The 19,544-nt window shown below is 39.8% G+C and overlaps 1 protein-coding gene across 1 annotated transcript; it reads left to right on the forward strand.

Moving 5' to 3' along the window:
- Positions 1–1,932: 1,932 nt before the first annotated feature.
- On the forward strand, positions 1,933–18,752 carry DDX43 (DEAD-box helicase 43). Its single transcript, XM_024576552.3, has 16 exons — positions 1,933–2,182; positions 5,167–5,222; positions 5,944–6,070; positions 6,933–7,067; positions 8,485–8,566; positions 9,534–9,690; positions 9,920–10,038; positions 10,721–10,831; positions 11,218–11,359; positions 11,815–11,915; positions 12,850–12,937; positions 14,213–14,340; positions 14,537–14,646; positions 15,158–15,296; positions 17,945–18,032; positions 18,636–18,752. Exons 1-16 carry the CDS (start codon positions 1,933–1,935, stop codon positions 18,750–18,752), a joined length of 1,950 nt encoding a protein of 649 aa, XP_024432320.1.
- The last annotated feature ends 792 nt before the right edge of the window (positions 18,753–19,544 follow it).

Consider the following 19,544-nt stretch of genomic DNA (forward strand, 5'->3'; position numbering starts at 1 on the left):
TTCTTTGGTAGTCTCTGAGCTTCCTGGACTTCCTGGAAGTCTATTTCCTTTGCCAGATTGGGGAAGTTCTCCTTCATTATTTGTTCAAATAAGTTTTCAGTTTCTTGCTCTTCCTCTTCTCCTTCTGGTACCCCTATGATTTGGATGTTGGCACATTTAAATTTATCCCAGAGGTTCCTAAGTCTCTCCTCATTTTTTTGAATTCTTGTTTCTTCATTCTTTTCTGGTTGAATGTTTCTTTCTTCCTTCTGGTCCACGCCGTTGATTTGAGTCCAAGTTTCCTTCCCGTCACTGTTGGTTCCCTGTACATTTTCTTTTGTTTCTCTTAGCATGGCCTTCATTTTTTCATGTAATTTGTGATCAAATTCAACCAATTCTGTGAGCTTCCTGATTATCAGTGTTTTGAATGTGCATGTGATAGGTTTTCTATCTCTTTGTTGCTTAGTTGTATTTTTTCTGGAGCTTTGATATGTGCTTTCATTTGGGCCTTTTTTTTTTTTTGGCACTCCTGTTACATAAAGGGGTGGAGCCTTAGGTGTTCACCAGGGCCGGTAACGCTGGTTGCTGGGCTGTGACACTGTACATGGGGGAGGGGCCAAGAGGGAGCAATGGCTCTTGCTCCACTCTCTGCCAGTTTTCAGTCACTCCCTCCACTACCCATAAACACATTGGGCCCTTCCGGTGCTGATTCCCAAGTAGGTGGGTTTGTGCATGCTCTAGGCCCCTGTGGGTCTCTCCAATGAACTCTCCTGTGAGGCTGGGAGTTTCTCCTGCTGCTGACTCAACCCCCACAGGTGTTTTCAGTCAGTGGTTTGAGGTTTTATTTCCCCGCGCTGGAACCCTGGGTTGCGCAGTCTGTCACCTGGTCCACCAGCTGCTGCCTCCCCGGCCAGCTGCAGCTTTGCCCACCCCACTCCACAATCTGCCACCTCGCTGGGTCCACCAGCCGCTGCCTTGGCGCAAGTCCGCTCTGCCCATCTGCACGTTTCAGCCCCTCCTACCGGTCTGGATGAATGTTTTTTCTTTATCTCCTTGGTTGTCGGACTTCCATACAGTTCGATTTTCTGTCAGTTCTGGTCGTTTTTTGTTTTTAAATTGTTGTTGTCCTTCTTTTGGTTGTGTGAGGAGGCGCAGTGTGTTTACCTACGCCTCCATCTTGGCCGGAAGTCAGATGTCTTCAGTGTTTGATGGATGATTGACATGAGATATGTTGAGACAATTTGAAGATCCTAATCAAAGCAGGGGTACCCCCAGCTGGCTTGCCTGCCTGGACTAGTATGTCCAGCCGAGGAGCCAGGCTGCAATTATGGGAATGCCTCCGGCACTTATTCAGTTTATTTCATTAGCTCTAAAAGTACACCAAATGTTCAGGTCAAGTGTTGAAGCCATAGCTCTCAGGTCCTAGATTTTTAAACTGTGGGACATGAAATCTGTCAATTACGACAACATTTTGGAAACTAATACAGGCTTAAATACACCAAAGCGCTGCTCACATAGCAATGATAAATGTTGTTTTGTAAACCTTTTGGTTCAAATGTTTTACGTATGTATTGGGTCACATTGTAGAAGTGATGGGTGTTTGAGAGTCAAGATCACACATGTTTCCAGAGTTCAGTAGGGAAAACTGCAGAGAGGTTCAGGGCAGTCCTATGCCTAAAAAGAAGCAGACCTCTGCGTATTGATTTGCACAGACCTCGGGCTCACACTATTAGGAGAGTGGATTGGTCCAATCGAGAAGGTCTGCCCCCAACTTCCCGTCCACCAATGGATGTGAGGCTGTGGTGGATCAATGCGCGTGCCAGTGCGGGCTCGTGCGGGCTCCTCCAGTAGCGGCTGCGTGAGTACTCCCGGAGAATAGCCATCCCCGCGGCACGGTGGGGTAGGGCAGGGCCGAGCTGAACGTCAGACACGCCGAATCTTCTTCGAGGTACCATGTCTCGGCAAGAAGTGGGAGCCAACGCCTTCTCCTGGGTCGTAACCTCTCGGCCGAGCTCCACAGTGTCCCAGGCTCCGGAGCGGAGGCCAGAGGAAGAGCGGAATCGAAGAGGTCGAGGGGGCCGTAGGGGCGGCAGAGACTGCGACTGGAGGGAACCCTCCAACCTCCAGCAGCCTGTGGCCGATGGTCCCTGGGAACCGCCGCTCTGCTTTGGATTGAAGAACGATTGGGTCGGCGTGGTGATCGGTGAGAGTTAGAGGATGGGTGTGCGAGGGCAGGACCAGGATTGGAGAATGGGTGGGGTCAGGGGTGAAGCCTGGGCAAGGGCATCCCTTCTGCCTTCACCTTGCCTCTAGTCAGCCGCCACCTAATAAGATTCAGATCTCTCCCGGTGACATTTTTAGTGTCTTGGGGTACTAGAATGATGTCATTTAATGCACCACTTGTTTATGGAGATGGTGTTTGGGGAGAGCAAACTCTTAGAAGACTTGGAAAATCTTTGGGATAAAAAATCAGGGTTACCCCAAAATGAACGTCAAAACAGTGCTGAAATCAAGTCTTTTGAGCACTGACTAGAGCCATTAACCAAAGATAAGATGGTAGAAGATATTAAAGGGCCGTTTAGAGTACTAGCCATATCTTGCACATAGTTTAACTTAAATATTATTTTTTTATCCCCACCCTAGGACATTTTTTCAATGCTTTTAGAGAGAGAGGGGAAGGGAGAGAGAGAGAAATAATGATGTGAGAGAGAAATATCTATTGGTTGCCTCAGTACCTGCCCCGGCCAGGGACTAACCCACAACCTTACAGTGTACAGGACCGGGCACAAACAATAAACTAGCCATGCCGGCCAAAGCTAAATATGAATTTATCTGCTGGAAAAACAGGATCTTTTTCTTAGTATATCTTGAGTACATATTCATTTTTGAGAAGCATTTAGAAATGATTGCAATTTGGCCCTAGCTGGTGTGGCTCGGTAGATTGAATCCCACCTGATAACCAAAGGGTTGCTGGTTCCATTCCCAGTCAGGGCACATGCCTGGGTTGTGGGCCTGGTCCTCAGTAGGGGGCAAGTGAGAGGCAACCACACACTGATGTTTCTCTCCCTCTCTTTCTCCCTCCCTTCCCCTCTCTCTAAAAATAAATAAATAAAATCTGTAAAAACAAAAGAAATGATTGGAATTTAGATTCATCCCATTTATTAAATCTGATGATGAATTTCAACATTTTACCATTAGGTTTGGGAGCTGATATTTTGTTTTACCCTCCCCGTTTTGAACCTGTTTTGAAAAAAAAAAATGAACAGATTTTTGTAGGCTGCTAGGAAATAGAACAATATAAGACTGATTGCTTGACCAGCCAGAGATTAATTGACCCCTCAAGGTGTCTCAGGCTCAAAGATCTGAAGAATGATGCTCCATAAATGAAAGCCACTATGTTTGCAATAAAAATCACTTAATCCCTGGCTGGTGTAGCTCAGTGGATTGAGCACCAGCCTGCAAACCAAAAGGTCACTTGGTCAGGGGACATCCCTGGGTTGCAGGCCAGGTCCCCGCTTGGGAGCCTGTGAGAGGCAGCTGATTGATATTCCTGTCATACATCCTCATACATCAATGTTTATCTCCCTCCCTTCCCCTCTCTCTATAAGTAAGTAAATAAATAAATACATTGTTTTTAAAAATAAAAAATAAATAAAATTTTAAAACCTTTTAAAAATCACTTAAAATCTCAACACTTATGGAGCACCTGTGAAATGCAAGCACTGTGCTAGAGAACACCCTCTTGATGTTGATTCTGGATCCAATTTTTAAAAATAAATACAACTTTAACTTACGAAACAATTTTAAATGTACAGTACAGTATTAATAACTATAAGAATACGGTTGTATAACATAGTAGATCTCTAAAATGTTTTCAAATTGCATGGTTGAACCTACCCATTGAATAACTCTCCAGTTCCCTCATCTCCCATCCCCCAGCCTTGTCAGCCACCATTTTACTTTGTTTTTCCGAGTTTGATTACATCAGACACATCATGGACGTGGAGTCACTCACTATTTGTGTTCTCATGATTGGCTTATTTCACTTAGCATAATGTCCTCAAGGTTCATTCCTATTGTCACGAATGGTAATCAGACTGGTAACTGCCGTTGTCTGTACGTGCCACATTTTCTTCATCCAGTCATCTGCTGACAGACATTAGGTTGTTTCTGCCTCCATTGTGAATAATGCTGAAATGAACACGAGAGTGCAGATAGCATTTTGAGATCCTGATTTCAGTAGTTCTGCATAAATACTTAGAAGTGGGACTGCTGGAGTACACTGTAATTCAGTACTGTTAAGGAAACTCCACACTGTTTGCCATTGTGGCTGCACCACTTACATCCCTATCAAAGTGCACAAGGGTTCCCCTTTTCTCCGCATCCTCCTGAACACTTTATCTTCTTGATGATGGCCATTGTAACAGTTATGAGGAGATTTCTTATTGTGGTTTTGATATTTGCATTTCCCTAATGATTTCAGTATCTTACCACATATGCCTATTGGACATTTGTTTGTCTTCTTTAGAGAAATGTCTATTCAAGACCTTTGACCATTTTTTTAATGGATTTTTTTGTTGTTGAGTTGTTGTGTGCAGGGTTCCAATTTCTCTACATCCTTGCCAACGCTTTGGATCTAATTTGTTTGCTTGGGCTGCTATAATGAATCCTTAGTACCTACATCCAGAAAAGGAGCCTCTTACCGTCCACCAAAATTTGGGATAGAAAAAGCTTGCTTCCCTTTTTCCAAACTGAAAGAGATCATTAGACCCTAGGAACTTTTGTTTGGATGACTTAAGAAAGAACTACAGACGGTTCTTTGAGGAAAGTAGGTAAATCCCCCTTAGTGATTTCAACTTGCTTTTTTTTAACCAAAGAATAAGTAGCACCTAAATTTGTAGACAGAAAATAAGTAGGCTAAGAACACAGTAATAACTTTCATTTCTAGACACAAATTTCAAAACTTGATAAACCTATATACTTTTCATCGCAAACCAATTTGGCATGCAAAAGATAACGAGACTATCTTCTAAACTTGAATGCATAAATCTGGAAAACAGTCATTGACTTGCTAGTTGATATTACTACTTCAAGTTGGAGGGATTCTTAGGCAAGTGTTATTGTACAGTAGTCATAGATACAGTATATCAAATTGCTTTTAAAAAATATCTTTATTTTTAAAAACAGGTCGTGGTGGGTCAAAAATAAAAGACATCCAAAGTACAACAAACACCAAAATACAGGTAGGTGATCTGTGTTCTTAAATCCAGAAAACTCATAGTTCATTCCTAACTCTAGTTTCTAGTCAGTTGTGAGCATACTATGGTAACTTAGGTAAGTTGCCAAAGCTCTTCATACCGCCATTCTTTTCAAGAACTCACCTGAGCCAAGGGCCATTCCAGGTCTCAGGGGGTTTTTTGTTTTGTTTTGTTTTGTTTGACTCATATAGGTAAAATCCTTTAAAGGTAATCTTCACTGAAGAATGGGGTCTCTGGGGACTATTTGTCATGCCCTTCCTGACCCCCATTCCTCAAACCTTGAGCTGTTCCTATTTCCCAATCTCAGTAAGCAACATCATTCACCAAGTTCCCAAGCACAGATTACTAGTTTCTCATTATCCCACAATCAGGCCATCATTATTGAGTCCTTTCCATTTCCCGTATTTCTCAAAGGAAATCACATCATCTGGAGCATCCCCCCCAAATGAAGCAACCTGCTTCCAATGGTCCTCCTCTAACCATTCCGCAGTGGCCAAAGAGCTGTGGCCAGAGCCTTCTTTCCAGAACACGAACTATGTGTGTTCATGACTTGTCCTGCATGAAAGCCTTACATAATATTTCAGGCACTCATTGATAGCAGTACTATATTTACTTTTTACTTTTATGTTATTAGAAGTTGTTTGATTGTTGGAGGGGCGAGTGGCAAGGGGACTTCAGTCATACCAATTTTTTCCCTTGTATATAGGTAATAAAAGGGTGTCCTGAAGCAGAAATCAAAATTTTTGGTAGCAAGGCGATGCAGAAAAAAGCAAAAGCAGTGATAGATAATCTTGTTAAAAAACAACAAAATTATAACTCACAACCCAGAGTTGGTAAGTAATTTTTCCCACTAAAGCCCTGTAATATTTTTTTTAATTTCATTATGTTTTATAAGCCATATTATAGCTGATGCTTTTCTTCACAATAAAGCTTTAGGTTGCCATTATTAAATCGAGTCTGTTACAGATTTTTTTTTCTATGGATTTCTAGGATGCTTTTTCCTCACATGAAAACACTTAATTTCCTTGGTTAAGCCTAGCAGTTTTATTTTAGCCATAGATGAGTGGGGGGAAAAAAAACCCACTAACTTTTTTAAAAAACATTCTTCTTATTAATAATAGAGCAAGAGTTAGTCCTGGCCTCCTGTCTCTATAGTCTCTTCCCTGGAATGTGACTGACTTTGAAAAATGCCTGATTATTTGGTATTTTAAAAATCTCAAATCCGCTTGAACTAACGAAAAAGCTTATTGAACCATTTCCAGAAGCAACAAGTGTTCTTTTCACTAAAAGAACAGAGCCCTGGGTTCAAGTGGCAGCATTGCCTCTTAGTCTTTCTTGGGAAGGAACCCCTGAGAACCCTGTAAGACCCCATTTCCTCATCTGTTAACCTGGGCTAACATCTTCCTCACGGGATTATTGTCAAGATTAAGTGATTTATGTGCTTTAGTAGACACTAGGCTCTCACGCTACTTAACTTCTCCAATAAGCTACATTTTTCCTGTTTTATGAATCTGAAGCCAATAACTGATGACAATAACCATGACCAGGATTGCCATGGTTTGCAGCACCAAAACCCTGTTTTCTATTGCAAGCATCACTGTCTGGTTCTTAAAACACAAAATAGTAAAATGGTTTTGGGGATTTTGTACTAATAACATTTGTTTGGAAACTAATTAGGTAAAAATATTTTTACAGATGTTGTTACATCCCAACCTTCTGTTCGAAGAGATGTAAGGGCAGATGACAGTGCTGTTACAGAAGATCAGCCAGTAATTGATTGGGATCAAATTCGAGAAGATGCTTTGAAATGGGAGGAAAAAAAGTGGGCAGGTTAGTGCTGTATTCTACCATTTACATGTGGTGTTGGTGTTTCTCTTTTTTTATTTTTAAGAATTAAAATTTTTTTTAAATGTATCTGTTGTTAGAGAGCGGGGAAGGGAGAGAGAAAGAGAGGGAGGAAAACACCGATGTGTGGTTGCCTCTTGCGCACCCCCAACTGGAGCCCCGGCCTGCAACACAGGCATGTGCCCTGACTGGGAATAGAACCAGTGACCTTTTGGTTCGCAGGCCAGCACTCAATCCACCGAGCCACACCAGCCAGAGCTGGTGTTGGTGTTTCTCTTAATTGAGGTTTTTATTCTCTATTAAATGTATCACTTTTAGTCATGAGATGTATATGAAAAACGATAGTAAAATTTGCAATGCTGTAGTTCTAGGGGACGTGTCTTTCTTTGTTGTCTGTATTGTGACTTATGCTATAAATGGGAAGTTAAAATATTAAACTTACCTATACCTTGTCTTGTTTGAGATAACTTACTGCAGAAGTAAAATGAAACAGAAAATCGGGCCCTAGGGGAACATGAAGGGAATGAACGAGCGGACCGTGGGCTGTTAACACTGTTGCTGCGATGGAGCACCAGTTTTGATCCTGGACTATCCTGACTGACAAGGGCAAAATAAAAAGGGGAAAACATTTAATGAGCATGTGGTTCTTAAGAAGAAATGGTTTTTAACATTTGTTTCATTTTAAGTGAAATTCTTATTTGGAGTTATATATGGAATAAAATGTCCCACGTTATGGTCACTGCATTTCAGAGGAAGTTTGAACACTAAACTTGGCTATTGGAAAGAGGCAGCAATACAGCATCATTTATTCAAAATTAAAACGCTAATGCACCAATATGTGACAAATATTAGCAATGACGACTAATTCCACTACGGCAGTCAGCCCATGTGCACATTAAGTCTCCAGTGCCACCTCGACGAGATGTGTGTTGGGGAGATTTGGGATGGGTTAACACAGGTTAAGTTTGGAGGAGGTATGATAGGCATTTATGAAAAAAAGATATAGTAGCTTCTTAGAGTAAAACCAGGATAAATATTTCATTCCTAAACAATAATGGGATGGACCTTCAAAGAAAAGATAATATCAGTTTACTGTGTTTAAGAGAAGATTCATCAATTGTGATGATCGTGTCTTGTAAAGCTTGTTTTTTTTCTTTTATGCTTAATTTTATAATTAAGATCTCTTGCTTGTGTGAAAAATGTAATTAAAAGACAAATCAAAAAGGGAGATGTAGATTCTAGCCTAAGCCTGGCTGGCAAAGTGTGCCACAAGTGTGTAAAACTGCATGGATGCAAGGTGAACCTGGTATGTGTTTTGTGTGATTCCTGTTACCTTGAATAAGTGTCAGTGAAATGCAAGTTGTCGTTATTTATCAAAGTTTGAATTTCATCTTTGTCCCAGATTTACCCCCAATTAAGAAAAACTTTTATGTGGAGTCAGAAACAACAAGATCAATGTCACAGGCGCAAGTAGACCTTTGGAGGTGGGTTGTTTCATTACTTCTTTGAATATTTGTATAGTTATGTAACCAAACTAACTCATTAGGCAAAGATTTGAAATGATTGCATTTGGAGTCTACCCGTTGCATATTCAAATGAAAACTTGGTTGCATCCTATTTGGTATATGTGAGAGTATTACTATCCAATAAAACTCTGCATTGGTGGAAAATGGGCTGTGTATGTGTCTGACAGAGTAGTTACTGCCCATACATAGCTCTTGAACCCTTAAGATATGGCTGGTATAACTGAGGAACTGAATTTTTAATTTAAAAAGTTAAATTAAAAAAACCATGGGGTTAATGCCTGCTGTATTGAATAGCAGTTTTAGAGAGTTATTTTTACAGTTGTTGGAAATCATAATAAATTGATCTGTTATCTGCATAATAGAATAATATCTTACTCTTCAATCCTTATTATCTGGAATTAAAGGTCCTAATGGCAACATCTTAAAAGTTAATGTCTGCTATAAAACTAAGATAGTACAGCAGAAACCATAGTTATCCCAGGGTTGGGGTAGGGCTCAGACCTTGGACAAGTACCTAATATTCACCTGACAAATGAGAATAATTCCCACTTCACAGGATTCTTGAGGTTAAAATAAAGAAATATGTGTGGAATATTGTAGGCCTCAAGTGTTTGCCAAATCTGATTTTGCATCATGAAGCATATTATTTTCAGGCTCTATTCTTAGCCTTTCCATGAAACTTTCATTGGCCCATTTACACATACAATGTAATTTTTTTCCTTCTTCCTGAGACTATTCTGATAAGAAAAAGATGGGCAGACTTCTATTTCTTAATTATTACATTTTACTGTAACTTTACTAACAGTCTGGTTTTAATCAGTTGCAGTTGAATTTCTAGATACTACCTGACCTAATGCCGGAAAATGTCTTGCTTGGGAAGTACAGTGACCAAGGCCAATAATATTTGTGCTGCTTTTCCTTAAAGGAAGGAAAATTACAATATTGTGTGTGATGACTTGAAAGATGGTGAGAAACGTCCCATCCCCAATCCTACTTGTACATTTGAGGATGTTTTTGAATGTTACCCTGAAGTTATGGAAAACATTAAAAAGGCAGGTTTTGAAAAGCCAACACCAATTCAGGTATGCTGAATAATTCTTTAATTCTAATGTTTCACTAATGGTTTTCCCCCTAAACAGTGCCTGTTGGAAGTTAAATAAATCACCAGGGAGCCCTCCCCCAGCATCTCTTGCATCATGAGTTCCCAGCAGGCAGAAAGTGTTTGTGGAGAAAAGTTTGGGGCTGGGAGAGGAGGGACACTTGGCACAAAGAAATGTACTTTTTAGTTTATTATTTATCATTATGTTTCAGTCACAGGCATGGCCGATAGTTCTGCAAGGAATAGATCTTATAGGAGTGGCCCAAACCGGAACAGGGAAGACACTGTCCTACTTAATGCCTGGACTTATCCACCTTGACTCTCAACCAGTGTAAGAATTTCTACAGCTGAGTTCTCTAAAGGGGTTAATAGATCTGGATACCAAAAATGCAATTACAGTTTCTTTGTATGTTGCATTGGTCCAAAGGGAATGCCTAGTCTCGGGAAAATACACTTGTACTGTGCCGGTAAGAGTATAAATTTACAAAACACTTTTGGGAAGTCCCTGGCCAGGGTGCTCAGTTGGTTGGGCGTCATCTGGCAAATGGAAAGGTTGCTGGTTGGTTTCCGGGTCAGGGCAGACGTCGGGGCTGTGCGTTGAGTCCCCAGTTGGGGTGCATATAAGAAACAACCAATCAATAGGTGTTTCTCCCTCACTTCAATGCTTCTCTCCCTTTCTTTTTCCCTCCCTTCCCCTCTCTGTGGAATCAATAAAAGAAAAAAAATTGGGGGGAAGCAATGAAACATTGGAAAGAATTTGTTTAAATTGTCATGTTCAGTATGACTGTGAGAGAATGTTTGACACAGGAAAGCATTGGCCACGTTAAATGAAAAGGCTTCTGTCTATGCCCTTGGATTCTTTGACTGTTTGTTTGAATGTCTTTCCATATTTCTCTACTTTTTATGGTAAATGTATGTAATTTTGACACTCATTGCTGCAAATCTTGATAGCACTGAATGCATGTTCCATGTGTGTGAGGGAGGTACTTTAATATTCTGTTTTCTCTCCAAAGAGCTAGAGACAAAAGGAACAGACCCGGCATGTTAGTCCTTACACCCACTCGAGAATTAGCTCTTCAAGTGCAAGCTGAGTGTTCTAAGTATTCATATAAAGGTCTTAAAAAGTAAGTCATTTCTTTGGCTATTCTCCCATCAGCATCTTAATCATTTGTAGCTTTACACATTCTCTCATTATTTTTTCACGCATTTCAAGAATCTGATTGGTTCAGCACGGGTCAGGTATTATCCCTGACCCAGATCAGCTGTAGCCAGGGTGGTGGGGTCAGTAACAATGACGCAAACCCAGCTCTTCAGGACACACACGCCGTTGCAGGTTGGTGGGTATCGATAGTTCTCAGAAAGGGGCAAATAGTACCAAAGGCTTCTGATACTCTTTTTGATTTATGTACTTTTTATTTTATTTTATACCCTAGATGCTTAGGTTGGTTGGGATTTTGAGTTGTGTTGGGATATTTCGTGCCTGAACATGAACCTTTGTGTTTTTTTCAAGCGTTTGTATATATGGTGGTGGAGATAGAAATGGACAAATACAAGATCTGACAAAAGGTGTAGATATCATTATTGCAACTCCTGGAAGACTGAATGATCTGCAAATGAATAACTTTGTCAACCTGAAAAGTATAACCTACTTGGTAATCACGGAGTAGGGGTCTGAGATACTGGAAGAATTGAACTCTTATTAAAACAGTCTTTTAGAAAATGGCTGTCCATTTTATAATATTTTTATATTGTAGGACTATTTCCCATTCCTTCTAATATGTTAAAATAAGGATTTAAAGATAATTTTATTTTAATGTTTTTATAAATGTTGGAAAATATAGATAAGTACAAAAGAAAATCAAAATCCACATGGATATTTACATATAAACTTTTTTCATTAAATTTAGAAAACACTAACTCAGTTAAAAATAATCAAATCAATTTATATTATAACCACAGACCACTATGTTCTACTGGAGAAATTAAAATATTAGCTTAGGAATAGGGGAAATAAGAAAAAAATTACCTGTTAGTATCATATTTATAAAGAGAGTATACATGTTATCTACCCCTCATATCTATCTAGCCACAAACATTTTCAATGCAGGTATTAGATGAAGCTGACAAGATGCTGGATATGGGATTTGAACCCCAGATAATGAAGATTTTATTAGATGTGCGTCCAGACAGGCAGACTATTATGACAAGGTAGGTATATGCCCCACTGCTAGTCTGGAACATAGGAATCATTGGAATAGAATCCAGTCTTTAGTTGATTTCCCCTGCAGGATTTTGAGAGCATTTCTTGAAAGTATTTTGAGATCCTTAGGTGAAAGGTGTCATGTCATCACTTAGTATAGCAATTCAGTGTGTCAGTGTAACGAGAACTATTGGTTTACTGAGTTACAGACAGATTTCTGTAAAAACAGAGAGAGGGCGCCTGGAGGAGAGAGGGAGTTTCATAGTGGGGTCTCACATTTGAATAAGTGATCCCTTGTTCTTAGAGGTAAACATTTGACTACTGAATACTGTTTTGCCCAAGGTAAAACTGAGGAAGCAATGATTGTTATTTAAATGCACAGTAATTCATAACCATTTTCTTCTTTGTGTCATTATCATAAAAAAGAATAGTAGATAATTGAGGAAATATACCAAATTTCCTCATTGTTTCCTTTTTTCCCAGCTAATTACTCTGAAAGTATAAAAGGTGGTTACTTTCATAATATACGTAAGTTTAAGAAACATTTGTATTTATAAATCCTTTCATCAATACACTTAAAATGTTTTTATTTGGCATAGCATTTAGTTTTGTCTGCTGACAGTGTATGAAAAATACAGGGATTTTGGTTTTTCTATAAAGGCCGAGAGAAATCTAACAGTTGAATATATTCTACCTTTTCAAAGATTAGAGTTTAAGGTCTAAAACTCCTTCACCTTTGGCTTATAAACCTGTTTATTAAAGATATTTAAAGGTTTCCTCTAGTAACCTCACTAATGTTGAGCAATTCTTTCTGAAGTACTTACTGAAAAGTACTACATCTGTCTTTCATGAGCAATTTGGTTCATAGCATTCTTCGGGAAACTTAGTAATGGTTGTTTCATAGTACATTTTTCATGTTTGTGCATCGTGTTTTATTTCCAGTGCAACATGGCCATATGAGGTCCGTCGACTTGCACAATCTTATCTGAAAGAGCCAATGATTGTATATGTTGGTACCTTGGATCTGGTTGTAAGTTTGTTTTTTATTACTATTGTTAAAAATTTTTTTTTTCAGTGCAAATGGAGAGCTTTGATTTGCAATCAAAGCAAATGCATATAAATGCATTTTAATACTGCTTAATATGCTATTACATTTATTTACTTTTTATTAAATTTGTTGGGGTGACATTGGTTAATAAGATCACATAAGTTTCAAGTATACATTTCTATGATATGTGATCTGTATATTGCATTATGTGCCCACCACCCAAAGTCAAAGCACCTTCCAAAATATTTCTTATAAATTATGGAAATTGTAATAACTTTGTGTTTTGGCAAATCTCTCCCTGCTCCCTAATTTTAGAGCAAATACTAGATATATATGATTCTGTCCATAAACATTTCAGTATATGTGTCTAAAAGGTTAATTTAAACATAACTGTAGTACATATCACACCTACAATGTTAATAATCCTTGAACACCATCAAACAGGCAGTCATTGTTCCTATTTTCCTGACATCTCATTTTATTAACCCTGTGAGAATCGGGTTCTAAACAAGTCTATACAGCTGTGCATATATTTAAGACTGCTGTTTCATTTTTGTGAAGTTCAGGTAGATCAGTTTGTTCAAATGGTGTTAATAGTTATACAATTTATAATTAAAGATCTCCATTACATCTCTTTTCATTATAAAGTTTTCTGGCCTTTTACTTAATAATTGTAATTGTTTTTTTCAATTAATCATTAATGAAAATTGCCCCTTTTTACTTAATCACTAGTAGTAGTAATGGCTCATTGCCTAGGCTCATTTCATTAGATTTCATGGAAAGCAGAATAAATGCTTGGGTCTTTCCTTTCATTAAGTGCTATTAACATCTATTTTATCTCTGGGTCAAAAAATAATACTAATGATATTTTGAAATTGTCAATATACACATTGAATGGGAACTCTTGTGTATAAACTAATCATCTTTCTTCATAGTAAGGGCTGTACTCAAAACTCATGGCACTTTTTGTAAGGTTAGCCTCACCCCATGGTTATTTCTTTTCCTACAATGGTAACCAACTTTCAACACACTGCCAACGATTCAGGAGTTCCAACTTCTCGTGGGTGAATAAGTGATAAAAAGTAAAATGCTGAGCTACAGATCCTTTGGTAGAAATAGATAGTTTGTGAGGACCTGCCTTTTTCCTGTTAGCAGTTTATTAAAATATTGATCTCTGATGGAAATAAGATTTATTTTGAGCCAAATTATGGTATTTGCCCATCAGTGTTGATGCACTATGATCTTTGAATCTTTCAGGCTGTAAGTACTGTGAAGCAAAATATAATTGTCACCACAGAAGAAGAGAAACGATCTCATATCCAAACTTTCCTAGACAGCATGTCTCCCAAAGACAAAGTCATAGTGTTTGTCAGCAGAAAAGCTGTGTAGGTATTTCTCTTTATGTCCTTAATCATCAAATTGATTTGTTTAGCGTTCTTTCTGTTTGTATACTAATTTCAAGTGGGGGTGTATATGGCTTTCAGTAGGTTATTTCAGACTTTTGCTAATAGAGGTAAAGTAGTGAACTGATGGTGGCGTTAGAATAAGCGCTTAAGATCGCTGACTTCGTGTTTGCTGCAGTGCTGACCACTTATCCAGTGACCTGATTCTCCGACACGTATCAGTAGAGTCTCTGCACGGCAACAGAGAACAGAGCGATCGAGAGAAGGCACTAGAAAACTTTAAAACAGGTACATTTATGCAATTACTATTTGTTGCATTTGAAAAGTGTGCGATGCATGTGATTGGCTGAGTGACAGCTCCTTTCCAGGGACCCATTTCTAAGATCTGTCCTCAGTTTACAGACCTCAGACTATACTCGGTAGAGCTGTAAATGCTAACCGAACTCTCAGAACTATCCAAACTCAAAGGAGCTAATGTATAAACCTGGGTGTCAAAGCAACAATTTGCCATGGGGATAGTTTGCCTAGTTTACCTGAGATGCATGGATCCTAAGACACGACTCAGACGAGTCAGGAGCCATTTGCTGAACCATGGCGTCTATTGTGTTGTAGCCTGCCTGCGGTCAAGAAGGAAAACTAAATATCCCTTTCCCATCTTCACTACCTAAGTGTTTTAATAGTAAAAGGTGATAGATAATACTTCACCTGGTCAGATATTAGGGGCAAATATACATTCTGATTATGTTTTAGGTTGGCTTATACAAGAATGTGTCTGTAATCCTTTGGCTTTACTCTTTAGGTAAAGTGAGAATACTGATCGCTACTGACCTGGCATCTCGTGGTCTCGATGTCCATGATGTCACACATGTCTATAACTATGACTTTCCCCGGAACATCGAAGAGTATGTGCACAGAGTAGGACGCACTGGAAGAGCTGGGTAAGTAATCATAGCCTGCCTATGAAAAGCGTCAACTCTGGCCTTGGCCAGTGTGGCTCCGTTGGTTGGAGCATCGTCTCACAACCCAAAGGCTGCAGGTTTGATTCCTGGTCAGGGCACACGCCTGGGTTGCAGGTTCAGTCTCCAGTTGGGGCATGCTCCATGGGCAACAAATTGCTGTTTCTCTCCCTCTCTCCCCCTTCCTTTCCACCTAAAATCAATAAGCAATTTCCAGCCAAGATGGAGGCATAGGTAGACACACTGTGCCTCCTCACACAACCAAAAGAAGGACAACAACAATTTAAAAACAAAAAACAACCAGAACTGACAGAAAATTGAACTGTATGGAAGTCTGACCAAGGAGATGAAGAAGACACATTCATCCAGACCAGTAGGAGGGGCGGAGATGCACAGCTGGGTGGAGAGAACTCGCAGTGAAACAGTGACTGGTGGACCCTGTGGTCCCACATTCGCATGGAGATAAACTGGGAGGAACAAAGGGGGAGCGAAACAGGCCATGCAACCCCAGGGCTCCAGCAGGGGGGAAATAAAGCCTCAAACCACTGATTGTAAACTCCTTGGGGGTTGAGGTGTCAGTGGGAGAAACTCCCAGCCTCACAGGAGAGTTCGTTGGGGAGCGGGTCCCAGAATGTACACAAACCCACCCACACAGGAATCAGCACCAGAAGAGCCCACTTTGCCTGTGGGTAGCGAGAGAAGTGACTGAAAGCTGGCAGAGAGCAGAGCAAGCACCATTATTCCCTCTCAGACTCCTTCCCCACATACAACGTCACAGCACAGCACTGTGGGTTGCCCCACCCTGGTGAACACCTAAGGCTCCGCCCCTTTATGTAACAGGCAAGCCAAGACAAAAAAAAAAAAAAAAAGGCCCAAAGGAAAGAACAGATGAAAGCTCCAGAAAAAATACAACTAAGCGACAAAGAGATAGCCAACCTATCAGATGCACAGTTCAAAACACTGGTAATCAGGATGCTCACAGAATTGGTTGAATTTGGTCACAAATTAGATGAAAAAATGAAGCCTATGCTAAGAGAAACAAAGGAAAATGTACAGGGAACTAATAGCGATGGGAAGGAAACCGGGATTCAAATCAACAGTGTGGACCAGAAGGAAGAAAGAAACATCCAACCAGAAAAGAATGAAGAAACAAGAATTCAGAAAAATGAGGAGAGGCTTAGGAACCTCCATCTTTAAATGTTTCAACATCCGAATTATAGGGGTACCAGAAGGAGAAGAGGAAGAGCAAGAAACTGAAAACTTATTTGAAAACACAGTGAAGGAGAACTTCCCCAGTCTAGCAAAGGAAATAGACTTCCAGGAAGTCCAGGAAGCTCAGAGAGTCCCAAAGAAGTTGGACCCAAGGAGGAACACACCAAGGCATATCATAATTACATTACCCAAGATTAAACAGCGGGAGAGAATCTTAGAAGCGGCAAAAGAAAAGGACATGGTTACCTACAAAGAAGTTCCCATAAGACTGTCAGCTGATTTCTCCAAAGAGACCTTACAGGCAAGAAGGGGCTAGAAAGAAGTATTCCAAGGCAAGGACCTACATCCAAGATTGCTCCTCTCTCGAGCAAAGCTTTCATTTAGAATGGAAGTGCAGATAAAGTGCTTCTCAGATAAGGTCAAGTTAAAGGAGTTCATCATCACCAAGCCCTTTTTATATGAAATATTAAAGGGATTTATCTAAGAAAAAGAAAATTTAAAATATGAACAGTAAAATGACAGCAAGTGCACAGATAATAACAACCACACCTAAAGCAAACTAAGCCAACAACTAGAACAGGAAGAGAATCACAGAAATGGAGATCACATGGAGGGTTATCAACGGGGGAATGGGAGGGGGAGAGGGGGGAAAGGTACAGAGAGTAAGTAGCATAAATGGTAGGTAGAAGATAGGGGGAGGGTAACAACAGTATAGGAAATGTAGAAGCCAAAGAACTTACATGTATGACCCATGGACATGAACTATAGGGGGGGAATGTGGGAGGGAGGGGGTATGCAGGGAGGAGGGGAGTGAAGGGAAGAAAATGGGGCACTGTAATAGCATAATCAATACATTAAAAAATATAAAATCAATAAGCATGTCCTCTGGTGAGGATTAAGAAAGAAGCAGCAGCAGCAGCCAACCGTGGCTCCTCATTTTATCTAGAAAACTTTTGTTCTTTTGCCTGTAAATTGTCTGAGCCGCCCCAGAACTTGCTTTCCTACTTTATTTCTGTCCCGTGGGCCTGTTTCAGGTTCAACCAGACCCCTCTGTGGTTAGCTGCATGTAACTTTTCAGTTCCACTTTTTACTTTATATCTAGAGTGTCACAAAACTGATAGGTACCCAGTGGTCACTCTGGTCCAAGTTGGCATGTTTAAGGGACCTTTTCTCCCCGAGGGCACGGCTAGCACAGACCCCGTGTAAGGTGCCGTTTAAACAGCCACAGGTGTTTGGATTCCACATTGCTGTTTGAACAATGCTAAATTCTGACATATAATACGTATTTGGGCTTGTGAAAAAGTTGAGGTTTTGCTGCTGCTGCTTTTATTATTCTATTTTGCTAACTAAATAATGAATATTAATTGTAAATCAAATTACTTGAGTTTCTCCACCTCCCCCCACCCCGCCTGTTACAGGAGGACTGGAGTTTCAATTACCCTTATCACTAGAAATGATTGGAGGGTTGCCAATGAATTAATTAACATTCTGGAAAGAGCCAATCAGGTGAGAATATAAAACTCATTAGAACTCTTCCTCATATCACTTTTCTAATTTCTAATAATTTCATTTATTCTGAGTACTGGGGCTTATTGCTCACCAGGAAAGACAGATATTAAACAAGTGATCAAACGTGAGGGCTGTAGACAGACAAAGATGAGGAGCTATAGTGTCATATAATTGGGGAACCTAGCCTAATGGGGTGAGAGTCACTGACCACCCTGCTGAGGAAGAAACCAGTGGGCGAGGAGAGCTGTAGAAGAATGGGATAGTGTCCCAGCAGGGACCATAATCTGGCCGAGGGATGAGAAAGGACAGACTGAAGGTGGCCCCAGGTAAGGCAAGGGCACTGGGAAGCACTTGGGGGCTCTACAGACAGGGCCATGGTGCCCTGATGGGTGTTTTTAAGATCATTCTGATTTTATAGCTTGAAGGTAAATTCAGAGTGTAAGATGCAGGGAGATGCATTTTATTGTGTTGAAAAATGTCATGTAATCTGTTCTGGACATTCTCTGATTGAAATGATTTGGAGGCAATTTAGTATGTTGTGGAAAAGCTGCTATACTAAAAGAATAATCTCCACCCTAAAAACACATCTAATGGTTTCAGAGTATCCCAGAGGAGCTTGTGTCTATGGCTGAAAGATATAAGGCAAATAAACTGAAAAAAGAAGTGGAAAAAAAATTGGGAAGGCCCCAAGGAAAACCCAAGAAGTTTTATTATTAATGTCTGCGTCGAAAAGTGGTACCAGCCTACTTAGAAGAGGTAAAATTTGATTAATATATGGTCTTTCAAACGCCTGTTTTCCTTCACTAGGCTTTGGTAGTATGTTTACTGTCATTAGCATAATCTCTAGGAGTTATTAACATAATGAATTATTAGGTGTTCTTCTTTACCTAAAGTTACCTAAATTCCAGTGGTTATATCTTATTTAGAGTTGGAAGTATTCAGAGTTAAGAAAATAAACTTTAATTTGTACAGAAAGGTCAGAGTGTAGTGCAGTTGGTCAAGGTATGAACTGTCATGACCTCTTCTGAGCACCTTGGTGATGTACCAGTTAAAACACTTATGGCTTTTGGTCCAGCCATTCCTCTCCTAAGAATACGTTCTATAAGTATTTGCATGTACACGTAAAGATTTATTACAGCATTCTTTGTAGTAGGAAAAGACTATTATCTAAGTGTCCAGTAGGGCACCTTACAAATAAACTACGGAGAAAATATTTTTGTACATCATATTTCTGGTTAGGATCTCATATTCACAATATAGAGAACTCCTACAATTGAACATAAACAAACAGCCCAGTTAACAATGGGCAGAAGACTTGAACAGACATTTCTCCAAAGAAGGTATACAGGATGGGGCAAAAGTAGGTCTACAATTGTGAGTACATGAAACACAGTTTATTTTTGTTATTATGTATTAATTATTGTAATATTTTCCATACTTTTGCCTCCTTTTGCCCAACCCTGGATGGATGGCCACGAACCATATGAAATGGTGCTCAGCTGAATCACT

This window comes from Desmodus rotundus, chromosome 11 (genome assembly GCF_022682495.2).
Source record: "Desmodus rotundus isolate HL8 chromosome 11, HLdesRot8A.1, whole genome shotgun sequence".
Taxonomy (NCBI): domain Eukaryota; kingdom Metazoa; phylum Chordata; class Mammalia; order Chiroptera; family Phyllostomidae; genus Desmodus; species Desmodus rotundus.